Consider the following 21409-nt stretch of genomic DNA (forward strand, 5'->3'; position numbering starts at 1 on the left):
TTTTTTTTTTGTGATTTCTCTGTTTTTATCGTAATGATTGGTTTTCGATTGGATGAAATCCACCAACGCGAAACGTTTAACGTTCTCAACGTTTTCGAAACTCATTAGCTTGGCAAATTCTTCAACAGGAATTGCATTCTTGGACCAAATGTATGAATGTTTGACAAGGTGAAATGCACTGACGTATCATGGTTACGTATGTAACCAAATCGTAGTTGCAGCAACGTTACAATAAAGTTTTGAGATTATGAGTTATCTGGCAACCAGTTGGTAAATTTGTTAAAATATTTCTCCTTTTCTGCAACTTAAAAATAACTTTTCTATAACTTATATATAACAAAGCGGATGCCTTGTTACCTAAAAACCACATTGCAACTGTTCTATAACATATTTTGTTGCGAATAACTGAATTGAAACCGATTTATAACAAATTTTGGTTGCAAGCCTGAGATTTTTGCTACTCGGGTATCATTATTGGATGTGTGTTCCGTTGGTTGAGAGTTCAATTCTTCAAGAATTAGAAGTTAATTTTTTTTTACTGCTTTATTAATTTTTTTTTTGTAACTATTAACGTTGAGTTGAGTTCAAAATATTTTTTATGAAATTTTTTTTCGAACGTTCGAAACGGGAAAAGTTCGAACAGTGGAAAATTGTTCGTTCGTTCGAGAGTTTTCTGAACGTTCGAACTTTTGACTTCGAACGTCAGCTCCACGTTCAATCAAATATTCAGTAATACCTCTTTGTCCTAAAAAAAATGAAAACTGTATATCCAAATTTTTTAAGAATTGTTTCCCGTATGAAAAAACTTCTGGTTCCCACATAAGCCGTACCCAATGCGATGGAGATATTAAGAGACGTTTGTCCTAAATTGTCTTGAATATTCAGATCTGCGTTCTTCTCAACCAGGGATTCGATGTCTTTATTGTCTGTTGGCACAAGTGGAATACATTTGAACCAACAACATGCTTTGTGCGGTAAATTGTGAAATACCTTTTAAAACGGCTAGTTGAAGCGGTGTATATCCCGCAGCGTTGCGATACGTCAAGTTTGCACTATTCGCTAGCAAGCGAATTGTATTCATATCACCTGAGAATTCCAGAAGATAAATGAAAGCATGGGCCAAACGCACATTCGCAGATTCTACCACCATCAATGAGGGTTTATTTAAAATATTTCGATAATTTGACAACTATTCCGACCTATTATAAATGGCTTTAGTTGAAATGAAACCACACAAATGAAGCATGAAGCTGGCAATCTGCAAATGTGTTTGGCTTAAGCCTGGTGACATCGGTGAGATACCAAATTCCTACCAATTTCAACTGCCACATGAAATGGCCGTTGTCCATCAGAATACGTAAAATTTACATCCACCCCCTCTTCAATAAGCCTTCGAACTTTGTGTGTGTCTTCTACGTGGATTGAAAAATCATTTTTCATTTTTTTTTTGTGGGAAATACAGAATTCAAAAGATTGGCATGTCTTACCCAGCTCGATAAAAAAACGAAGTTGATTTTCCCTGAATCAAACAATTATTTTAAAGAGAGATATTCATTTATATAAGGTGCATACAAATGCAATTTACAGAGTTGCTACACTAAACGCTTCGATCACACAAATATAATATAGGATAGTATAGCAAGAACTTTTGTTCAAGCTATACTATCTAAATGTACAGCAATGTCATCGTTAGATGACGTTTGTTCTGCTCAAAAGCTTAACCCTCTAATGCATTAATTTTTCCCAGGGCTGGGAGTACTGGTACTTGGTTGATTTTTGGCCATAGTTAATTAAAAAAATATACATATTCCTGCATTCCTCATGGTTTAGTCAGGAAATGCCATTGACATGAATAAGAGAACAATCAAATCCATTGTTTAAAAGTGTCAAAAATGTGTCTAATTTGGAGTTCGAATAATTAATTTGGTCAAATTTTTGTTTTTGCACACATTTTTGTTTATAACTTTACAATTACACTACATAGACAAATATTGCCAGAGACAAAAATAAAGAGAAAACATTGACGAATAAAAATTCCCTCTGAAGCAATGTGATCCGATGTATGGTTAATGTTCTACAGGCGTTCAAATGTTGCCCGTCTAGAGGCGATTGTATGCATTAGAGGGTTAATAGCTCCCCTTGGTAAATCGTAAAAGCAACAAATTAGAGAAATCCTTAAGTAGGGAATTATTACTTGAATAAGATAAAGAAAAATAATAAATTTAAAAACAATCATTTCCGTTCATTACTACAACTTCAAATATGTGTTTGGTGTAGAAAATGATCTCAAAAACGGTTATTCTATAGGAGAGGTACCTGAAATATGCGTAATTCAATTCTTTTATGTGAGAAAACCTCTACTTATTCTCGAAAATAATGGGAACCAACGAACAACAAGATATGCATTATTTTTAATCAATCGAACAATGGATACAGCGTTAAGATGATTCCTCAGGCTAAGTGCGTAGTCGAAGCGTGGCAGGTTACAGTCAATGAAACTGTGCCGGTATTCTAACACCATTCCGAACAATTTGTTCGGAATTATTCCGAGCGATCAATTGTATTTTGGAAGGTGGAAACCAAACGTTCAATCAATGAAAAAGAGACAAATCCATATATAACGTTTGGATACCACATTCCAAAATACAATTGATCGCTCGTAATAATTCCGAACAAAGTGTTCGAAATGGTGTTAGAATACCGGCACTGGAATCTGCGTCCCAATTTATTTCCAGTGACAGTCTCGAATATGCAGGAACATGCATTGAATATATTGGGTGTATAACTTTGCTTCCGCCGTTTTTTTCAATTTTTGAGGCTTTATTGTGAAAAATTTGTTCAATATAATTTAGTCAAAGTACTGTCCATCGGAAGCTATGACTTTTCCCCACAATTCAGGCAATTTATGGATTCCGTCCCAAAAAAAATTCTCGTCTTTTGAGGCCAGGAACGAATCAAGCTAATTTTTGATTCCTTCGACTGAAGTGAAGCGTATTCCGGTAAGGGCGTTCTGCATCGATCGAAATAAGTGGTAGTCGGAAGGAGCAAGGTCTGGGCTATAAGGCGGGTGAGGAAAAATTTCCCATCCGCTATTTTCTAAGTAGATTGTGACCGATGCTTCAATATGTGGCCGAGCATTGTCATGGTGGAAAATCAATGACTCGTGTCTGGTCTCCCATTCTGGCCGTTTTTCCTTCAACGCTCGCTTCAAACGTATCAATTGTGTTCGGTAGAGAGGTTTTTTGATTGTTTGACCACTTGGAAGCAACTCCCAGTACACCACTCCCTTTTGGTCCCACCAATTAGAGAGCTCTACCTTCGAAACGTGAATATTTCGCTTTGGCGTCGATTTGGCTGGTTGGCCGCGCTTGACATACGATTTTTTGCGCTTTGGATTATTGTAGTAGATCCACTTTTCATCGCCAGTCACAATACGATGCAAAAATGACTCTTTTTTGTTCCAGCAACATTTCAGACATGCAAAATCGTCTTTCGACGTGTCTTGGCTCCAATTCGTGTGGCACCCAATTTCCTTGCTTTTGGATGAATCCCAATGCTTTCAATCGTTTCGAAATGGCTGGTTGCGTGACTCCCAATGATTCCGCGAGCTCTTCTTGCGTTTGACATGGATCTTCATCCAGCAATGCCTCCAAATCGGCGTCCTCGAAAATTTTCTCTCTTCCACTAATTTGTGACTACGAAATTGGTTAACTTTTCAATTCTATGAGCGCTGTCATATTGAAAATTTACGTGCGATATGATGCACGCACTCAATAGTTCCACTTATTTTAATAAGGAATCTCTATAAGTGGCGCTGCCACATCGTCATTGACATCGACTCAAATACTATCAAATATAATAACATTGTTTATATAGGCTTTCAGATTTCTTCGAATTAAAGAAGAAAAGCAAAACTTCCCGCAAATGACGCGAATTTGGCTCAAAAGTTGACATTTTCAATTGAAAAAAAAATATGATGTCGATAAAAATTCACAAATCTAACGATGCAGTGTTGTTGACAAATGCCCAAGCTTACCGTATGACGTTTTAGAGCTGATATTTTTCACCAGCACTTACCGCTGGAGCCATCTGTTGGAAAACGGCAAGTTATACACCCAATACAAAAACGGTTGTGATCGTTCGTTATTTGTATAGATAAATCGTCAAGATTTTTTTAACGCTTCCATGAATTGTTACAATGAATTTTGATTGCCCGGTCGGATTGAACCAAAGATTCGGGATATGTATGTATTTACGGAAAATGTCCCATTGGCTTGACTTCATTTTGTTTTTGATCCAATGCAAAATCAAAATCGTAAATGTAAACAACACTCGTTTGTCATCTTTATCTTTGTCTGATTCAGTTGAAGGCCATGGTTTTCAAGTAAATCATAAGCAGCGGAGGGAAATTACCGTTTCTGCAAATCAGCTGTGTGGTCGTCGGTTTCATTCAGTATTTGAAAGTGTCATCAGTAGTGAAAGACGTGGCCGAAAATGTTACCAATTAGATAAAGACAGTATTGACAATGAACTTCGATGAACAATTTCTGTAGGCCGTGAAAAAGTCGCGCAGGTTTTGATTGGGAAGGTTTCGGTCTGCTTGTTTCCCTTTCCAGGGACATGCGACACACTGAAGGCTCCGCGCATCATCTCTAACAGGCATGAACAATGAACATGCACGCAAGTAGTATGCACATAGCTCCGTCTGCATGTATAAGTTGGTGCTCCAGACCTACAGTGTGCCGCATGCACAAGAACGTAACCAACAGCCACTGTTGAAAGCAGCTTTTCAACAGCAGCACTACATAACCAGCAGATTCAATGCTCTGCCATAAATTGAAGGAATTTAAATTGCCATAAAGAAAGTAATAATGTTTGAATTTTAGGTATCATTTGAACTACTTCCTCTTAAAGCCATAGATTCTGACATAGTCTGATCTCGTTGATCTTGACCCCTGCTGGCGAAATTTGACCCACAACGAAATTTTTTGACCCATCGACATTTTTCGACTTATTTTCCAAAAGTGAGCACCTTTTTTTTGGTCTTCACTTTTTTTCCGAAAACCCTGCAATTATTTTTTTGACTCCATCATGAATTTTTGGTCTGACCCTATCTGAAATTTTTGGTATCAGAATCTATGCTCAAAGCGAATAACTATATATTTTGGAAAAAATCTAGAGAAACTCGATCAAAAGTGAAAGCTTCAATTGCAAAAAAGTCGATAAGTTATATTCACCGAAAGTTATCACATTCTTTTGGAAATAATTGTTTTGTTTGCTCTTACACGTTAAAAGTGCTGATGATGAAATAAAATGAAATCAAAACTTTATTTGAGCTTGATCGTTTTGTATACTATTTATTCTATAATTGTATGATACATCTGATTGTCGATTTCACAAAAATAATAGTTTGCTTCATTATATTATTTATCTATTTAGAAAGAAGAAAAAAAGAACTTTTCTCTACATGTTAACGTAATACTTTGTTTGCGTGTTTTGTGTGTATTTGTTATTTGCACCTTAACATATTGCTTTTAAAGATATATTCTACTCAGATAACGATATTTATTACCTAATTGTACATGTCTCTACATTTGAATGGCGCTCATTCGTTCGCTTGCGCTCTGATCGCTTGCGTCGAAAGTTTTGAGGGCGAACGATTAGCGCAACGTTTTGTTCACGTATTAATTTGATATTTTTCTTTTTACTTAAGTAATTGCTTTTGTTGACTGACGACGGTTTATGGAGGCGATAGGATGTTTTGTCGGTGAAAATTCAGGAAATTGATTAATTTTATTTTCTTTTTTTTCGAATTGGTCCTAGAAAAGTATCGGCAGCAATGTCACCTTGATGATTTGACTACAAAAATTTCTGCTGCTCGAAATTAAATGTGCTGACAAATTTTTTCTCAATTTTAGATTATTTAATCTTGCACAATTCACCCACAAATCATCATCGCCATCGATGAATGATTAAACTCAACACTGAAATGGTGTTCAGTGGTGTTCAGCTTCGCAATGTCTCATCATCCCTTATTCAAAAATGCCTTAAAATCTACCTAACTTGAGATGTTACCGTACTACATTCAAATTGAATGTGTTCGAACCTAGCGAACACTGCACAATGCTTGGTATACATTTTCCTTCCTTTTCGTTAATTTTTTTTTCTCTCTATCGTCGTAACAATCTTTGCGAACAAATTTGATGATGAGTTGTCGAAATTGATTGACTCGCAACCCGAAAATAAAAATTAGAAGAAAAAAACACACACATTCATCAAACGTTCTTTGAATAAATAGATTCTGGAAGCATATTTTGAAATTGGAATGTTATACACCCAATGGCCACGTTTTTTTTTGTTCAACATAAATTCGCGGGAAATCACAAGAAAATGTGATCGGGAAAATTAGAAATTCGTTGCTTACCACTAATTTTCCTTATTTTTATGGGTAAATTTTTTTTCTCCAATTTGCCTAGAATATTCTCTTTATTTTCACACATCAATTATTTTTGCAAAAAAAAAAATTAAACGTGCAACTATTACGTAGAAAACAATTTTTGCGTCATTATATCAATGACGACATTTCAATTTTTCTCGACATTTCAAGTTTTTGCAAGGATTGTCGCTTTCAGTATAATTTACATAATTTAAAAAAAAAACATATATGTTTTAACTATAGTTTACAGGTTTTCAAGTATAATGTCGTCGAAGAAATTTTTTTCAATAATAAAACTTAGTTTTGTACGAAAAAAGAAAAAAAATACATCATTTTTCAAAGATTACAATCAACAACAAAAAATCCGCTTCAAAGCAAACGTCTTAATTGTTTTTCCATGATAAATTACAATTTGTGCAAATCACTTGTGGCCATGGATGCACTTCTGAAGAATGAATATTTTCTTGTTTGCAACATTTTTCTAGCAGAAAGAAAAACAGAACCAAATTTGACGACGACTACAACAAAGAAACAAAGAAGAAAACAGATTTCGAGCAAAATAACTATTCCGCCTTCAAAAATTTAAATGTGTTCCAATTTGAAAAAAAAAGTTCAATGTCTATTTCTAAGTGAGTGTAAATGATTGCTATTCATTGTTTGTTGCTTTTGTCTCTTTTGTTCTACAATCGAAGTGATTTACAATTGATCGTTGGATATAATAATTTAGTTTGATAGATGATCCAGAGCTGGCAGCTAAATAAAATGTGATCGTTTGTGAAGCTTTTTTTCTTGCCTAAGAGCAAATCGAAATGAGCAATTTCTTCGCTTTCTTCAATAGTTTAATTTACAATTATTAAAATCGATATCGAATCAAAGAAAATTAGCCGCGTTGAAAATATCGGTGCGTAGCTCGTACTGAGATTAAATGAAGTGTGTGTGTGTGTGTGTTTTCTAACTGAAGTACATTCGTTATATAGTTCATCGACAAGTACACAGAGAGGAAAAAAAATGATGGCACCAAAAGATCACACAATTTGTCTCTGGTGATTTTAATCAATTTTTTCTTTTTCTTTTCTGGCAAAAAGGAAACTACGAATCAAAAGCTCGATGTGCATTATTCAAATTTAAACAAAACAAAAACAGAAAGAATAAAAGAATAGGAAAAATTCCAATTCAAACGTAGGAATGGATTCGATAAGCTTAAATCCCTGCTATCAGCTCTGGTACGGTGTATTTTCATTTTTGTGCCCATGTAAAGAGAACGCATCTCAAAAGTGCCGGTTTGTCTGGTTGAGCAATTTTGAGTTGTTTCTGTCTAAATAAAAGTTTAATTTTCTTTTTCATTCTTTTGAACTCAAATTAAAAAAAAATATAGATACATGATATGTGTGCAACGTTTATCATTTTGTTTTTGTGACCACATCATAAATGGTTTTAGTTAAGGAGTGAGGCTTAATTTCGGTATCTCGTAACTTTATTGCAAAAAAAAAAAATAAAAATGGTTTGTATATTATGTTCTCTCCGTCTCTCTTTTAAAATGTATTAATCATTGAAATAGTGTTTTAAACTGTTGCGGATACTGCTGGCCACACACATTTAAGCTGATCGATCGATGTGTATCGGGGGTGTGTGTCGGACAAATGCGTTCCGTAACTTTTATTGTCACGTCATCGCCATATCAATGTCGCTGACTAACGAATCGGTGTCGGGTGACGATAGTATCGAGTCTACATGAGAATGATGCGGTGATGTTACTAGTAAATTATGCGTTGAACCGAGAATCGAGTCCGCAATACAACTGCCAATGTCCATTTGCGTATGATGATTATGATGATGATGCAGATGATTTTGTATGCTATTCGCTGGATGATGCGCTTGATTCTGTGGATTTGACGACGATAGCAATGGATCACAATGTTGAATTTCGATATTTGAATCGTTCTTCAGGCCGCAATTACCATTCATACCATTGTGGCCGATACTGAAACGGGAAATGAAAAACAAAAATCCACAATGAAATAGATTTGATTTTAGATTTTGAAGGAGAGAGAGAGAGAGAGAGAGAGAGAGAGAGAGAGAGAGAGAGAGAAGGAGATGTCAATCTGTGTCTCACCTTGCATTCGAATGGTTGTTGAGGTTTAAGTCGTTGCTGTGTAATGATGAGGTTGGCGATGACGGTGAACGAGGTGAATTTAACAAGTGATGCGATAGCATTGGGTCACCATGCACTGGATGATGATCATCTTCGATTAGATCCTCCATTTGACTTAGACTCAATGTTGCCGCTTCGGATACCACATCTGGCATCTGGTTATAATATTAATTTATAATTTATGAACATGTCAATTAATCAGAAGAGACAAACTAAAAAAAAATGCCCTTTACCTTCCCGACAATGTGTCCCGACAATTCTAAAAGTGGTGGTGGATGATGGCGTGTCGGACTGGATTTATTTAAAAATGAGTTCACTAGCTGTGAACTGTACGTATTACTATTGTTATTGTTATTATTACAGTTACTGTAGTCTGATATCGCTAGACCGTGTGATTTGACTTGCATTTCTAATTCCTAATTTGTTTGAATTTGTTTTTGTTCAAATCGAAAAAGACGAAACAAATTCATTAGTTTCAAACATCAATGAAATGGTTTGAGTAATATATAATTAATTATATAATTCCCCTAAAATGAATATTAATCAAAAGTTCGGGAGGTTTACCTGTATTCGTAATAACAAGCGTCGATTTTGGTGTTCGATTTGTTTTTGGCGTAATTCATTTTGTTTTAAACGGGTAACTTCATGTTTCAAGCATTTTATATAGTCCACCGATGATTTGAGAATGGTGCCTTTGTTTGGCCGTACATCACGCACCACTTCATAGTATGGATCGTTGTTTTTCGGCAGCAACGTTCCCAATTCCTTGATCCGATCATTGATATTGAATCGCCTTCGACGTTCGACTATTTAATGGCCAATAAAAATGGTCATTAATGCATTTTTGTCAATTATTGTTATTATGATAATGCATTCAGACGATACATGTTTCAGTGTTACATTGTATTACTTTAATATTCTAATGAATTCCTATGTTCATTCTATTTCAGATCACATTCAATGCATATGGAATCAATGTAAACAAAATGTGTGAACAACAATGTTCAGTAAAATTGTTTTCTTGCAATCATTTTACAAATGCATGAAAAAATTAAATGAAATGATAGAACAAAATGTGTAAAATTGCAGTTATATCGATAAAAAAAAATGCAACTTGAAATGAAACCAATTGAAAAAAAAAATTCAAATCAAATCAAGCGTAACACTTCTGAATTGAACATGAGTAAAACAAGTTTCCGCAAATGTATCAAACTGTGAAAAGTTGTATTGATCATCGAGTCAAACGAACTTACTCATATTATGGTTGTCCTTTTTCTGTCGATCCTTGGCGAGTGCATGCATTTCAGCGTCGGTCGCGTTCGATGGTTCCTGTTTGATGATCAGATCCGAGTTGCTGCCATTGGTACCACCGTTTGCGCTACCACCACCACCATATGTACCATCCAATTTCAAGGAGTCGGCCAGCGAGCTCGATTCAAACGATAGAATATCGTCCAACAGATCTTCAGCCTATGCGAATAGAAACAAACAGAAAAAAAACACATCTCATGAAATTCTCACATTCACAACTAAATTGAAAATGATTTATGATGATTACAATGATTACAAAAACGGTTCAAAGACACTTTGCTGCGATAGCATGGCCAATTTTAACATTTGACGACGAACTCTCCGTAGTCCAGCACTGTGCCTCTTTGAATTCGCACAACATACACAGGCACACATTGTGTACGTGTATGTGTGTGTTTGCACACTCGTTCAGCTTAGACAGCTCCAGTTGTTTTGGATTAGGAGATGCACAATTCTGATAATTTGATTATTGCTAATTTGTTATCGACATGAAAAGAAAACCAGTTGGCAAAAACTGGCCGATTGTGTATTGTGGTGTTCACAGTGTTTGAAACAGTATCTGTTTGCTGCTTCGCATATAAAAAGATTTGCATTTAAACACAATTTCTAATAGTTTGACGATGGAGACATAGAGATAGAGAGAGAGAGAGAGCGCCAAGTGTAAACTACTTCAAAAAGTTGATTTTATGTCCATGTTTGCTGATGCCCGAATGATCGTCAAGATCTTAATTGTTCAGAGTGTGTGTGTGTTTTTTTTTTCTGCCTGGCTCTAGCCATCTCTGTCGCTGCGACAATGCCAATTTGAAAATGTCGTGCCTTTTTTCGTGTGTTTGTTCTCCAAAAACCACTCAATACTAGTAGACACTAGTGACCACTGGTTCTATGGCTGTGATCGAAGGATCGAGAGGGACAAAGAGAGACAGAATGAGATTATGCGATGCAGAATGCTGCTTTGACAACTCGCTAGCGCGCGCATTCGCGCACTTGACTGACATTTGGGTGAGCATACATAGTAAATTTTTCCGTGCTCATACAACATTCGCGCCCGATCGACCCGCTCATCGTATCAAAAGAACTAATTAACGATAAAAAAAATGTGGTTTTATTGCCATATACGCAGCTTGCGTTGTTTGTGTCGCTTTGAAATTATCCGAATACATTTTTCATCTGTCGATTGAGTTCAATTTGTTTATGCTTTTGCAACAACGATGACGACGACGAGAAGAAAAATGTGCGTAAAGCATGAAACGATATCATTTATATTCTAATGGCTAAACATTTTAGCAATGAGTGACACATCGATTTTGTATCTATCTCAAATGAGATTTCATTTTTGATCCATTGCCAACTATGGTTATCGATTTGGTTTCAGAGGATAGACATTAAAAATCGATTTGTTTGCTGAAAAATGCTTCGTTTTCTTTTATTTTGAGGCCTGAAAACTGCACTCATTTCTCTCTTCTAATGCGCAAAAGCTCTTCTTTTAACTACCGCTCAGTCATTGCGACTGCTTCAATACTTGTTGCATTTTCAATTGACCAAAGCCAAAAATCAGCACATAAATTAAGCCGAGTCAAATATCGATCATTTAAATGATAAATTGATATTGGAAAGGGTGCTATATTCATGCTGCAAACGGGAATGGGTGATGAATATAAACGATATTTTATGCTTGTAAATATTGTACACCAACCGACGTCATGCAACCGAGAACGAAAACAACAACAGAAAAAAATTGTTTTGAAAATCCGACCAGTTCTGGTTTTCAATCAAATATTTTGCATTCAACGCATCACTCTCTCATTACACACAGCCAAAACTACGTACGATCTTTTTTCGTTCGTTCTTCATCGTCGTCTTCGTTGTCGTAATTACAATCATAACTAAAGCATAATGTCATTCACATCATCGCCGTAAATTTTGTTTGTAAATATTTACAGTGTTTGTTTCGGCGTTTTTCCCTCGTTTTTCGAATAAATCCGAATAAAAAGAGTAAGAAAAATCGGGTTTAAATACTTTCTGAAAAAAAAGTGAGCGAGCCTGCTCTTGCACTCGTTCTAATTGTTCTGATTCAAGTTGATTCCATTCGATAGAAGGTTTTGTAGTTCAATGAGACCTAAGTTTTCGCACAAGTGAAAATCGTTGTCAGCAAACGTGAATCGTTTGTTTATCGTTGTTATGTTTTTAATTGTGGATCAATCGGATCCATTTGACAGTCAATCACAAATTGTTGCAAGCGTTGCACATTTGTCTCTTGCTCGTTATTTTGTCGATGAATGAAAAATTAGAAGAAAATCATTTATAAGCCCAAGCAAGTGTTTACACTTGAAGATTGAAGCGAATTGAAATGCGGGCGCGCGAGAGCGTGTTCAATAGGCGCGTTTTTTGTTTGAAGACCGTCGAATATGATCACACACAACAAAACAGCATTGGTGCGCACATACTTAATGAATCCATGGCCGTTTCATTTACTTGTACGTCAAATTCAGATGAACGCGTGCGCGTGTGCGCGCGATCGCGATCGCAATCGACCGACTGGCAGAGAGAGACACATCGAGAAACTTGCTTCGCACATAAACAATTCGCAGTCAATGTGCGCGCGCCAGCTGAAATACACAAAACGAATGAGAGTTCTGACGATTTGACGGCTCACAGAAATTCAGTTGGCGCACCGACCACCGACATTTTTCGATTCGTGAATTTTACTTTTACGCTTCGCTTTTATTCCTTTTAAAATTTCCGTTTCTAAAATGTGTACGACACTATTGTGTGCTGTTGCATATTTTTAGCAGCCAAATAATTTGCGACAACAAAACACACAGTGTGTGTCACACACACACACATACACACAAACAATTGACGACACAATTCAATGATCATATTTTTTTTCGATAATTGAAATAATAAACGTTGTGTTCAGATCAACAAATGCCCGATGTAAACACTTCATCTATCACCTATAAAAACCGCTTGCCATCGGGTTTGTCTACATTTAATATTCATTTCAAAGGCGCCCTTTAAAGAAGAGAAGAAGAACCAACAAAAACCGGCCATTAGACGCACATTTTTATTATCAAAATGTGAGAAATTTCATTTGAGCTGTAAATTTGTTTGACTAGAGCAAACATTTGACACTTGCGCTGATGTCGCGTTCATTTTTTTTTCTCATAGTTTTCCATTTCATGTTTGCTGCACATATTTTTTGGCACAATTGTTACACTAAGTGTATATATAACAATTTTTATGGCGATTTTAGCCAGCAAAAAAAAAATATGAGAAATTGAAGAATCACAAAACTGCGGAATTATTTATATGAATGAGATCTATTTTTAAAATAACGACGAAAGAAAACCACTCAAGTTCACTTTGATGATGATGATGATGATCATTTTTAATTGAGCCAAAATTTTACGTATTCTGCATTATTATTACGCAGATTATCGATGTGATGGCTGTTTTGAACGTCAGAGTTAAGGCATTTGACGACGAAGTGAAATTGAAAGGAATATGAATAAAATGATGGACAAATTTAGAAGAAAATTGATTTGATTTCGGTCATTGGGTTTGCTATTTGTAGATGAAAAAATGGAAAAAAATAAAAAAAGAGAGAAAAAGAAAAAAAATTCGCCGAAGAAGGTCTTATGCTCGATGCAGTTTTTGTCATTTTCAATGAGAAAGAGAGAAAAGCTAAATCGACCCAATTTCAGATCACGATTTTAGCCCAGGATTCCGTTGATGTTAATCAAAAGTTCAAATCACGGTGTCTTTTTAAGAGGTGTCATTAAGAGCTCTCTTAATGGGCAGTGTCAATTGTCATACATCCGAATTTTTTTTTGTTTTCAGTGATTTAATATTGACATAACTCAATTTGTTCGCCTTTTTCTCCGCAGCATCTCAAACTGCTGCCATTTCTTTCTTGCCGAATTGTAAGCTTGACATCGGTACAATAAATGGCGTTTGCAAAACGTGTGAGCCCATATCGTGTGTACGTCATACAAATCAAACGACGTATTGATTTCAAAAATTTTCCATCGTTGATTTGATTTTTTTGGATGAATGCAAACAAGTGACGACAAATCGAAATGTGGGACAAGGAAGATCGTATTTTTCATTCAAAGGAGAACTAAATACTTTTTTTTATTACAATAAAAAAAAGCAAAAAAAATCTTATATCTGAGTTACATGTTGACAAAAGATGTATGTTCAAGAGATTAACGATCGTTGATTTTCGTGATCGATTTGGGACAATTTTCGGTATTCGTTTGTGCATAAAATTGTGCTTACGGTCGTGTTAATTTGTGTATTTTACGCGCAATTTATTGTTGAATGAATTGAGGTTTCCCTCCCGTCCCAATTGACCGTCAACACTAAATAAATATGAAAAAAAAAAAACGAATTACATACGTAATCCAAACTTTTCCGCTCCGCGGCAATTTGGTTTACCTCCCGCTTAGTATTTAACCAAAATTTCAATGAAAACTCTTTTCGTAGCACTTCTGAGCTTTGAAAATAACTATTTTGACCAATTTCCATATAAAAATGTCATTTTCGAACAGAATTTCAAAAATTTTAAGAAATGTCGGTTTTGGACCAAATTTATGGGCAAGTGGGTGCTTGGTTGTTCGAAGGTTCCCATTATTTTTGCAAAAAACATCAGTTTGCCTTAACCCTTTGACGACCAAAACTGAACGGCTGGGAATTTTGCAATTCTGATTGCAGATTCGTGCTCAGCGACCCCAAAAATATTAACAAAAGTGTTATCAAAAATTAATTTTTTTAATTGCAAATATGAAAAAAATGATGGGACATATGTGTCCCATTGGTCGGTAAAGGTAACTATTTACCTTTATTTTTCTATGAAAAAAACATGTCTCCCATAAGAACTACGTGTTAAATCTTTTCCATTTTTAAAATTTATAGAATCGTTTTAAACCAAAAATGGTTTGAATCGTGCTTTGTTGTGCTCATTTAATCACGAATTTAACGATCTTTTTGTAAATTTGTGTGTTCCAAAATTCGCGAAAAGTGGTTGAAATACAGGGAAATCAGTGGTAATTATTTACCTTTACCGACCAATGGGACACATATGTCCCATCACGCCAAAAGCAATAAAAATTTGAAACAAAATTTGTTGTAGAAAAGGCGATTATCCTTAGAAAGTAACAGACACTCCGTACAACATTTCCAATTTTCAGCTTTAAAAGTTGTACCCTTCAAATTATATAGGGTTTGGCGGAATTTGAAAAAAAAGTTAAGATTTTTCGACTTTGAAGTGTTCTATTTGAGCACAGTGATGTAAAATATCCAATATTATGGTACTTTCTGGTAGCTACATTCATTCTCTTCCAAAAGAAACCAATTTTATCGAAATCGGTCTAAAAATGTGGAAATTATTGACGAAAAACAAAATGGGACATATGTGTCCCAAAGGTCGTCAAAGGGTTAACCGAAACTCTAAAAAATGGCTTTCTGAGTGATTTTTCATACGAAAGTGTATTTTTCGGAGAAAATTTCAAGAAATGTCGATTTCAGGCGAAATTTATGGGCAAGTATTCGATTGTTCGCAGACCCCCATTATTTTTGCAAATAAACCTAAGTTTGCTTTGACCAAAACCCTGAAAAATGGCATTTTGGGCGATTTTTCAGACAAAAGTGTCATTTTACAAGCGTTTTCAGGTCATCAGTCGGAGGCTTATGGTACAAAATTGGTGAATCACAATGGGCTCAAAATCAATCCAAAGCTCTGTCTCGACATGCCAAAACTTTTGGCTTTTACAGATCTCAATTATCTTGTCAATGTTTTGAGATATCCGGCGAACAAAAAACGCGAACGACGCCATCCGCACATCGCAATTTTGCACATTTTTCATACTAAACAAAGTATTTTTGGGGGCAGATAGGTCTTGATCGATAGAATTTGATCCCATCTACATTGCCTAGTGTACAGATATGTGCTTTTTGAAGTTTGGCGCGACGTTATAGTGGTCCGAAAGAGGAGATGTCATGAAATTTTTGCTAGTAAAACCAATACTTCTCCTAACAATCAAAGTTTGCGGAAAAGTAACATTAAAAAAAACGCCAATGAGGAACTTGAAAGTAACATATGTTATGAATTAAAGTCGCGCTGGTAAAATTCCATTTTAAGGTATTGTTGCGTTTTTCATATGCCCGAGATAAATTAAAATCTAAACATTGTGAACAATTTTAAATTGAAAACATGAGAGATGAATCTGAACATGCATTTAAGTTCACAGAATCATAAAATATCTACAATGATATGAATAACGTCTAAATATCTAAAACGCTACCATTCAAAAAGTAAAAAACGTTTGAATGTTAGCAATGACATAATTCATCAGGACGGTCCAGCTGACGCTAAAAAAGCATATCATGATTATAGTATTTATGCTCGTGAAAATGGCCGAGAATTCATTGAACGTGACCATCGATTAGAAGCCACAACACCGAAAAAACCATTCAAACAAAGCGAAATCTTTTGACCGAATAAAATGGTCGGTGCTTTTTTTTCAGAGATTTTCTGGGCCGTAGGTAGTTGTACAATAAGAACAAAAATTCGACTGTAAACAATTAGATTCCAGTGAGAAAAGCGCGCGCCTAACGAAATGAAAAACAAAAATTCAATGGAATTCCATTGATAAATTAGCAACCAGGCATTCGACATGAAATTCAAAGAGAGTCGAGCGAGTGCGGGCGCGCGCGTTTCAAATATTCACAAATAAAGAAAGTGGAAATTCCATAATGAAATCTTTTTTTTCTCTGTTGAATGAATGAATTAAATGAATGAATGTAAAACGTACGTCGTTCCGTTTGTATTATAGTACACCTATATTTTTGTGTTTGATGCGAGAGAACGAAAAAAGCTAGTGCAGTAGAAGAATATCTGTGGCCCAAGGAAACGATCAATTGCGAAAAAAACGGCATAAACAGTATGAAATCGTGCATGATAATCTCAGATAAATCCTATGCAATTCAACGAAGTGAATATAGTTGAAAAGACCATTTTTAGTTAGGAAGACCGCGGTTCGTAGTTTTGCAAAAGTGCTGAGCGAGAACGAGAAAAAAAATGCCGCTCATTTTCGCATGACATTTTTCTGTTACTTCGACAGGCAAACATCGGTGCCAAATGAATCACACAATATCAATGTTTTTCACTCTTTCAATACATCATTTTTTTCCCGCAAATTTGAAATCTAGTACAATAATGCCGCCACCGCTGAGAGCCCGACACCTTGAACAATTCGATCAGAGAATCTCGCTTTTCACAAATGGCAACAAGTTGTTGCCAACAACAAACAGAAAATATTTATACTGATTGATATCATCGACATTTAAAGTTCGGATCCCAAGATCGCGTGCGCCTGCACTTGATCGATTTCAATCTACAACATCCCGGAATATTTCAGTCCGATATCATCAACAACTTGATCGGCATTCTTCATCTTGCTCACTCTCCATCGCTCTGTCCCATTCAAAACAGCCAACTCTCAATGCATACTACGTTGTTTACGCGAAACAATAAGTGCGTTTCGAATAGCCAAAGCATGGGGGGATTTCCTTGACATATAACTCGGCTGCGTTTAACACACAAACTATCAAAAGTATTCTTTGCAAAAGATGCAATCGCAAATGTAAACGTGTGCGCGTGTGCGCGTTCTCTCGCACCAGCACATACTCTCTGTCTGAAAAATGCTATGTTCTTTAGTTTGATTGAAAAGAATTGTGCTGCGCTGTGCTTTCAGCAGAGCGAGAGAGCGCCATTCCATAAGCGCTGTATTGCATGAAAACAACAATGCAACGCGCCAACCGATGCGCTGACCGTCAAATCAGAAACGAATTAGGTTTTCCCTATTTTATCATCAAAAAAGAGAGAGAGAGAGACAGACTCACACAAATACACCGCCACAACAGATCACTGTTATTTATCCGAAAAATGGCAAACATACTATGCGAATATATGGCACATGCTCAAACGAACAAATATAATAAAAAGCAATTTTGTTGCCGATGCGGTGCAACAACAATGTAATTGCAATCATTGAAAATCTCTTCAATTACACCGTATGCCGACCAAATCAGGAAATTTAACTAAATTGAAATTTGTTTAATTTTTTTTTGTATCAAATCAAGAAGTTCTAAATGGATGGTCGGAAAATGCGGCATTTTTTTCAACTTTCAACATTTCTAGTTGCATTCATCGCTAAAATTGATGAAATGAAAACAATGACTGAAAATGTCGAGCTTTTTTATAATCAAGTATTCAATATATTGATCTAATGACATAAAAACCAATCGAAATCCAAACAATTTTCAATTTATTCCCCAGCCTTTCTGATCGTCTGTACAAACAGACAGCAAACGTCAAATAAGAACAATAAAGCGGCACCTGGAGACTGGTTGGAGAAATAGAGAATCATGCACATAGTTTGCTGTAATAAGTACGCGTCTGTCTTAGTTCAAACGTTGAAAGTATGACACATTTCACTTAGTCCCCAGGCGGCGCTGTATTATTTACCATTTTCATGATCAGAAAGGCTGTTATTCCCTTTTATTTGGTCAACATTTTTAACAAATTGATCTTTTTCTGTGCAGAAATGATGACTTTTCAATGGAATTTCTCCAAACATATGCCCTGGACTTTATTTAAATGAATTAAAATTCAATCAGCTGTATCTGAAATTCGTTCAAATTTGTTTAAGCTATTGGCATTTTAAAAAATTTGTGAGGAATTGTCGTCGAAAAACATAAATTTGGTGGACGAAATGAATTCTCATGTCAAACAATGCTAAATTTCTTACATTAAACTGTGAAAAAGCTCTTTATCTTCAGAAAATCCCATAAATTTTCTCCAATTTTCCTTCGAAATCTGCTGAAATTTGAATGAATTGCGGTTGTTGTTGCATGTTTATCAACGGAAATAGGTGACGTTTTGATAGGTTCACGTAAAGCAAAAAGAAAAAAAAAAGAATCAAGTGTAAGCCTACAGGCCCAGAGTTCATGTATCGTAGATCGGTACATACGTTGTCTACATATAATTGGTAGCGTTGTTACAGCGGGTAGTGTACACAATATTTTATGTTCTTTTTTCTCTTTGCGCTTAATTTTACTCATTTTGTTAAGCATTTTTGTTCCCATTTCGAAGCAGCGATTAGAATTTTCATTTATTGTTTTTTTTTTCTAATTAATATGTAAATGTTATCTTTTTTGCTGTGTGTTGATGTAATTGTTTTGATCTCCGTTTTCAATTTTTAACTGTGAGCTGATTGATCAAAAGTGTTTATGTGTGTGTGCGTGTGTGTGAGAGAGAGAGAGAGGGAGAGAGAACGATCTGGCCTAATGTTTATGCGAAACTTGGTTCGCTTCAAGCGGATACAGTTGCGGCGGTGGCAGCGGTCCGCGCAGGCAGCTGTGAAATCGAATTTGAAAAAAAAACTGTTTAAAATAAATAATTGTTATTATAAATCGAAAGTCATAACGCATAACGCGCACGGGCTAAAGGCCGTCCAGAACGATTTTGGTCAGTATCGGTTGTTGTTTTCTTTTTGAAGGAACGTGAATCGCATTTGCAATCAAGTCGTTGTTTTGATTGCATTATGAACGAACAAAGCACATAAAATTTGCATGCCCATTGTGAATCTCTCTCTAGTTTCGATTGAGCAAGTAATTCAAACAATGATTTCGGCGGCTTAATCGCTGCAAAATCTACAATGTTTGCAAAAGCAAAATATGCACACACACAAACACATTTTCAAGAACTTAATTGTTATTTGTGTTTTCTTCATAAATACCGTTTTTTTTTATATTTCAGTACCACAAAAATGGCAAATATTTCTTTATTCATTGCGGTTAGTCAGATAGAGAGACACACAAAAAAGCACATACGATCTGAATTCAAAATTAACAGAAGCAATAACACTGAAAGCAGAAATTATGCATTCAATTGGTTGATATTGGGTTGGTGTCGTCATTCATCGTTCGTTGGATTTATTGTTTTCCCGCGGGGCCGATAATAATAATGGCAAAGAGAAGAAGAATAAGAGTAGCAACACCGAAAAAAAGAGAAATTACCAGAGCCAAAATGCTGGTAGCTTGACAACAATGACGAACGAAAGAGGCGAGAGACTGATCGGCGAGACCAAGAGAGACCGAGATAGAGAGAAAATGAAAAATGCTAATTTGAAGTACAAAAATAAATAAAATCGTCGCATACGGTCGATTATCACTCAATTTCGACAGCCAACCGAAAAATAATTTTCGTGAATACATAATTTAACCGAATCGGTATTGCAGGTATTGCGAGCAGCCTCATCAAACCAAGCGTATGAATGATGTGTAAAAAAAATCAAATATATTCATCATCATCATTATGAAAATAATCGAAATGTTTAGCTGAAATTATTGGATGTATACACAGCAAACCGTGTTCGCGGTTGGCCAGCACTTGACACAGAGCGCATGAGAGTGGGCCAAAAGACGAAGATCCAACGAAATGAAAAACAAACAAACAAGCGCGCGTGCGCGCACCAAATTAACCTAATAAATATTCCACGTGGCGAAAATTGACACAAACAATTTTTAATTTCGTTCGTTTGTACGTTTATTCGTTCAAAAATAATGCAATGCATATCCACGTTTTTTTTTTAAATTATGTCGTTTGCGCTTTTATTTGCTACTCATATACATATCTCTCTTTTTTTTCGTATCGTTTTGCACGCTTTGAGGTTTTCAGTTTCATTGCCATCGAATTTCAGTGTTCATCATTTCGATTATGGTTGTGTGTACTTTATTTTCTATATTTTTTTTTTCTTTTTTGATTTGATGAAAACCTGATAGTAAAAAAAATATATGCCACATTTTAAAGCGAATCATTGTAATTGTCTTTTTGGTCCAGTGTCAGAGAGTGAATGAAAACACAGCAGAACAGAGAAGCAGCAGCAGAAATAGCAGCAGCAGCAGCTGGAGTTTTTGAACAGCATTTGACTGGCACAATTTTTTATTGTGTCAGCCACAAATATATGCACACAAACACAATTCGATTGGCCTATGCTTTCAAACTGGTGGCTATTGTTTGGAATAATTTCTGTGATATTTTCTCGCGATCGTCTATAAAAATTCAAACAATTTCCTTCTCGATGATATCTTTTCTTCGTGTTTCTCTCTCTCTCTCTCTCTCTCTCTCTCTCTCTCTCTCTCTCTCTCTCTCTCTCTCTCGAAAAAGGAACGATGCAATTTATTGCGGAAATGCTATTAATATTCGGCATGCCATTGCGCTACATTGCACAGCAGCAGCAACAGCAGCAGCAGCATCTGTTTGAGTGTGTGTTTATGTCAATCGATAAATCTTGTTCCGTCTAACAGATAAGAAAATGGCCAAGAAAAATGCCAAGCCGTTTGAGTAGCAACAGCTCAGTGAGAAACAAAAATAGTAACAACTACAACAATTCGCCCAATACAAACACACACACATTCATACACAGCACACCTTCACTTAT

General features: G+C 35.7%; 1 protein-coding gene across 4 annotated transcripts in view; it reads right to left on the minus strand.

The window, feature by feature from the left end:
• Nucleotides 1–5326: 5326 nt before the first annotated feature.
• LOC129575305 (helix-loop-helix protein 30) overlaps nucleotides 5327–21409 on the minus strand; it is a 63283-nt gene continuing 47200 nt past the window's right edge. For all 4 annotated transcript variants that reach the window (XM_055458606.1, XM_055458607.1, XM_055458609.1 and 1 more), the window contains exons 8-12: nucleotides 9842–10058; nucleotides 9153–9394; nucleotides 8822–9004; nucleotides 8550–8743; nucleotides 5327–8417 (exon numbers count right to left, since the gene is read on the minus strand). In XM_055458606.1, the coding sequence (XP_055314581.1) occupies nucleotides 8099–8417; nucleotides 8550–8743; nucleotides 8822–9004; nucleotides 9153–9394; nucleotides 9842–10058 (1155 nt within the window). In that variant the 3' untranslated portion in view covers nucleotides 5327–8098. The remainder of the gene's footprint in view (nucleotides 8418–8549; nucleotides 8744–8821; nucleotides 9005–9152; nucleotides 9395–9841; nucleotides 10059–21409) is intronic.

The sequence above is a fragment of the Sitodiplosis mosellana genome, unplaced genomic scaffold (genome assembly GCF_009176505.1).
Source record: "Sitodiplosis mosellana isolate CC-2019 unplaced genomic scaffold, AAFC_SMos_1.0 Smas_scaffold_6166, whole genome shotgun sequence".
Classification (NCBI taxonomy): Eukaryota; Metazoa; Arthropoda; class Insecta; order Diptera; family Cecidomyiidae; genus Sitodiplosis; species Sitodiplosis mosellana.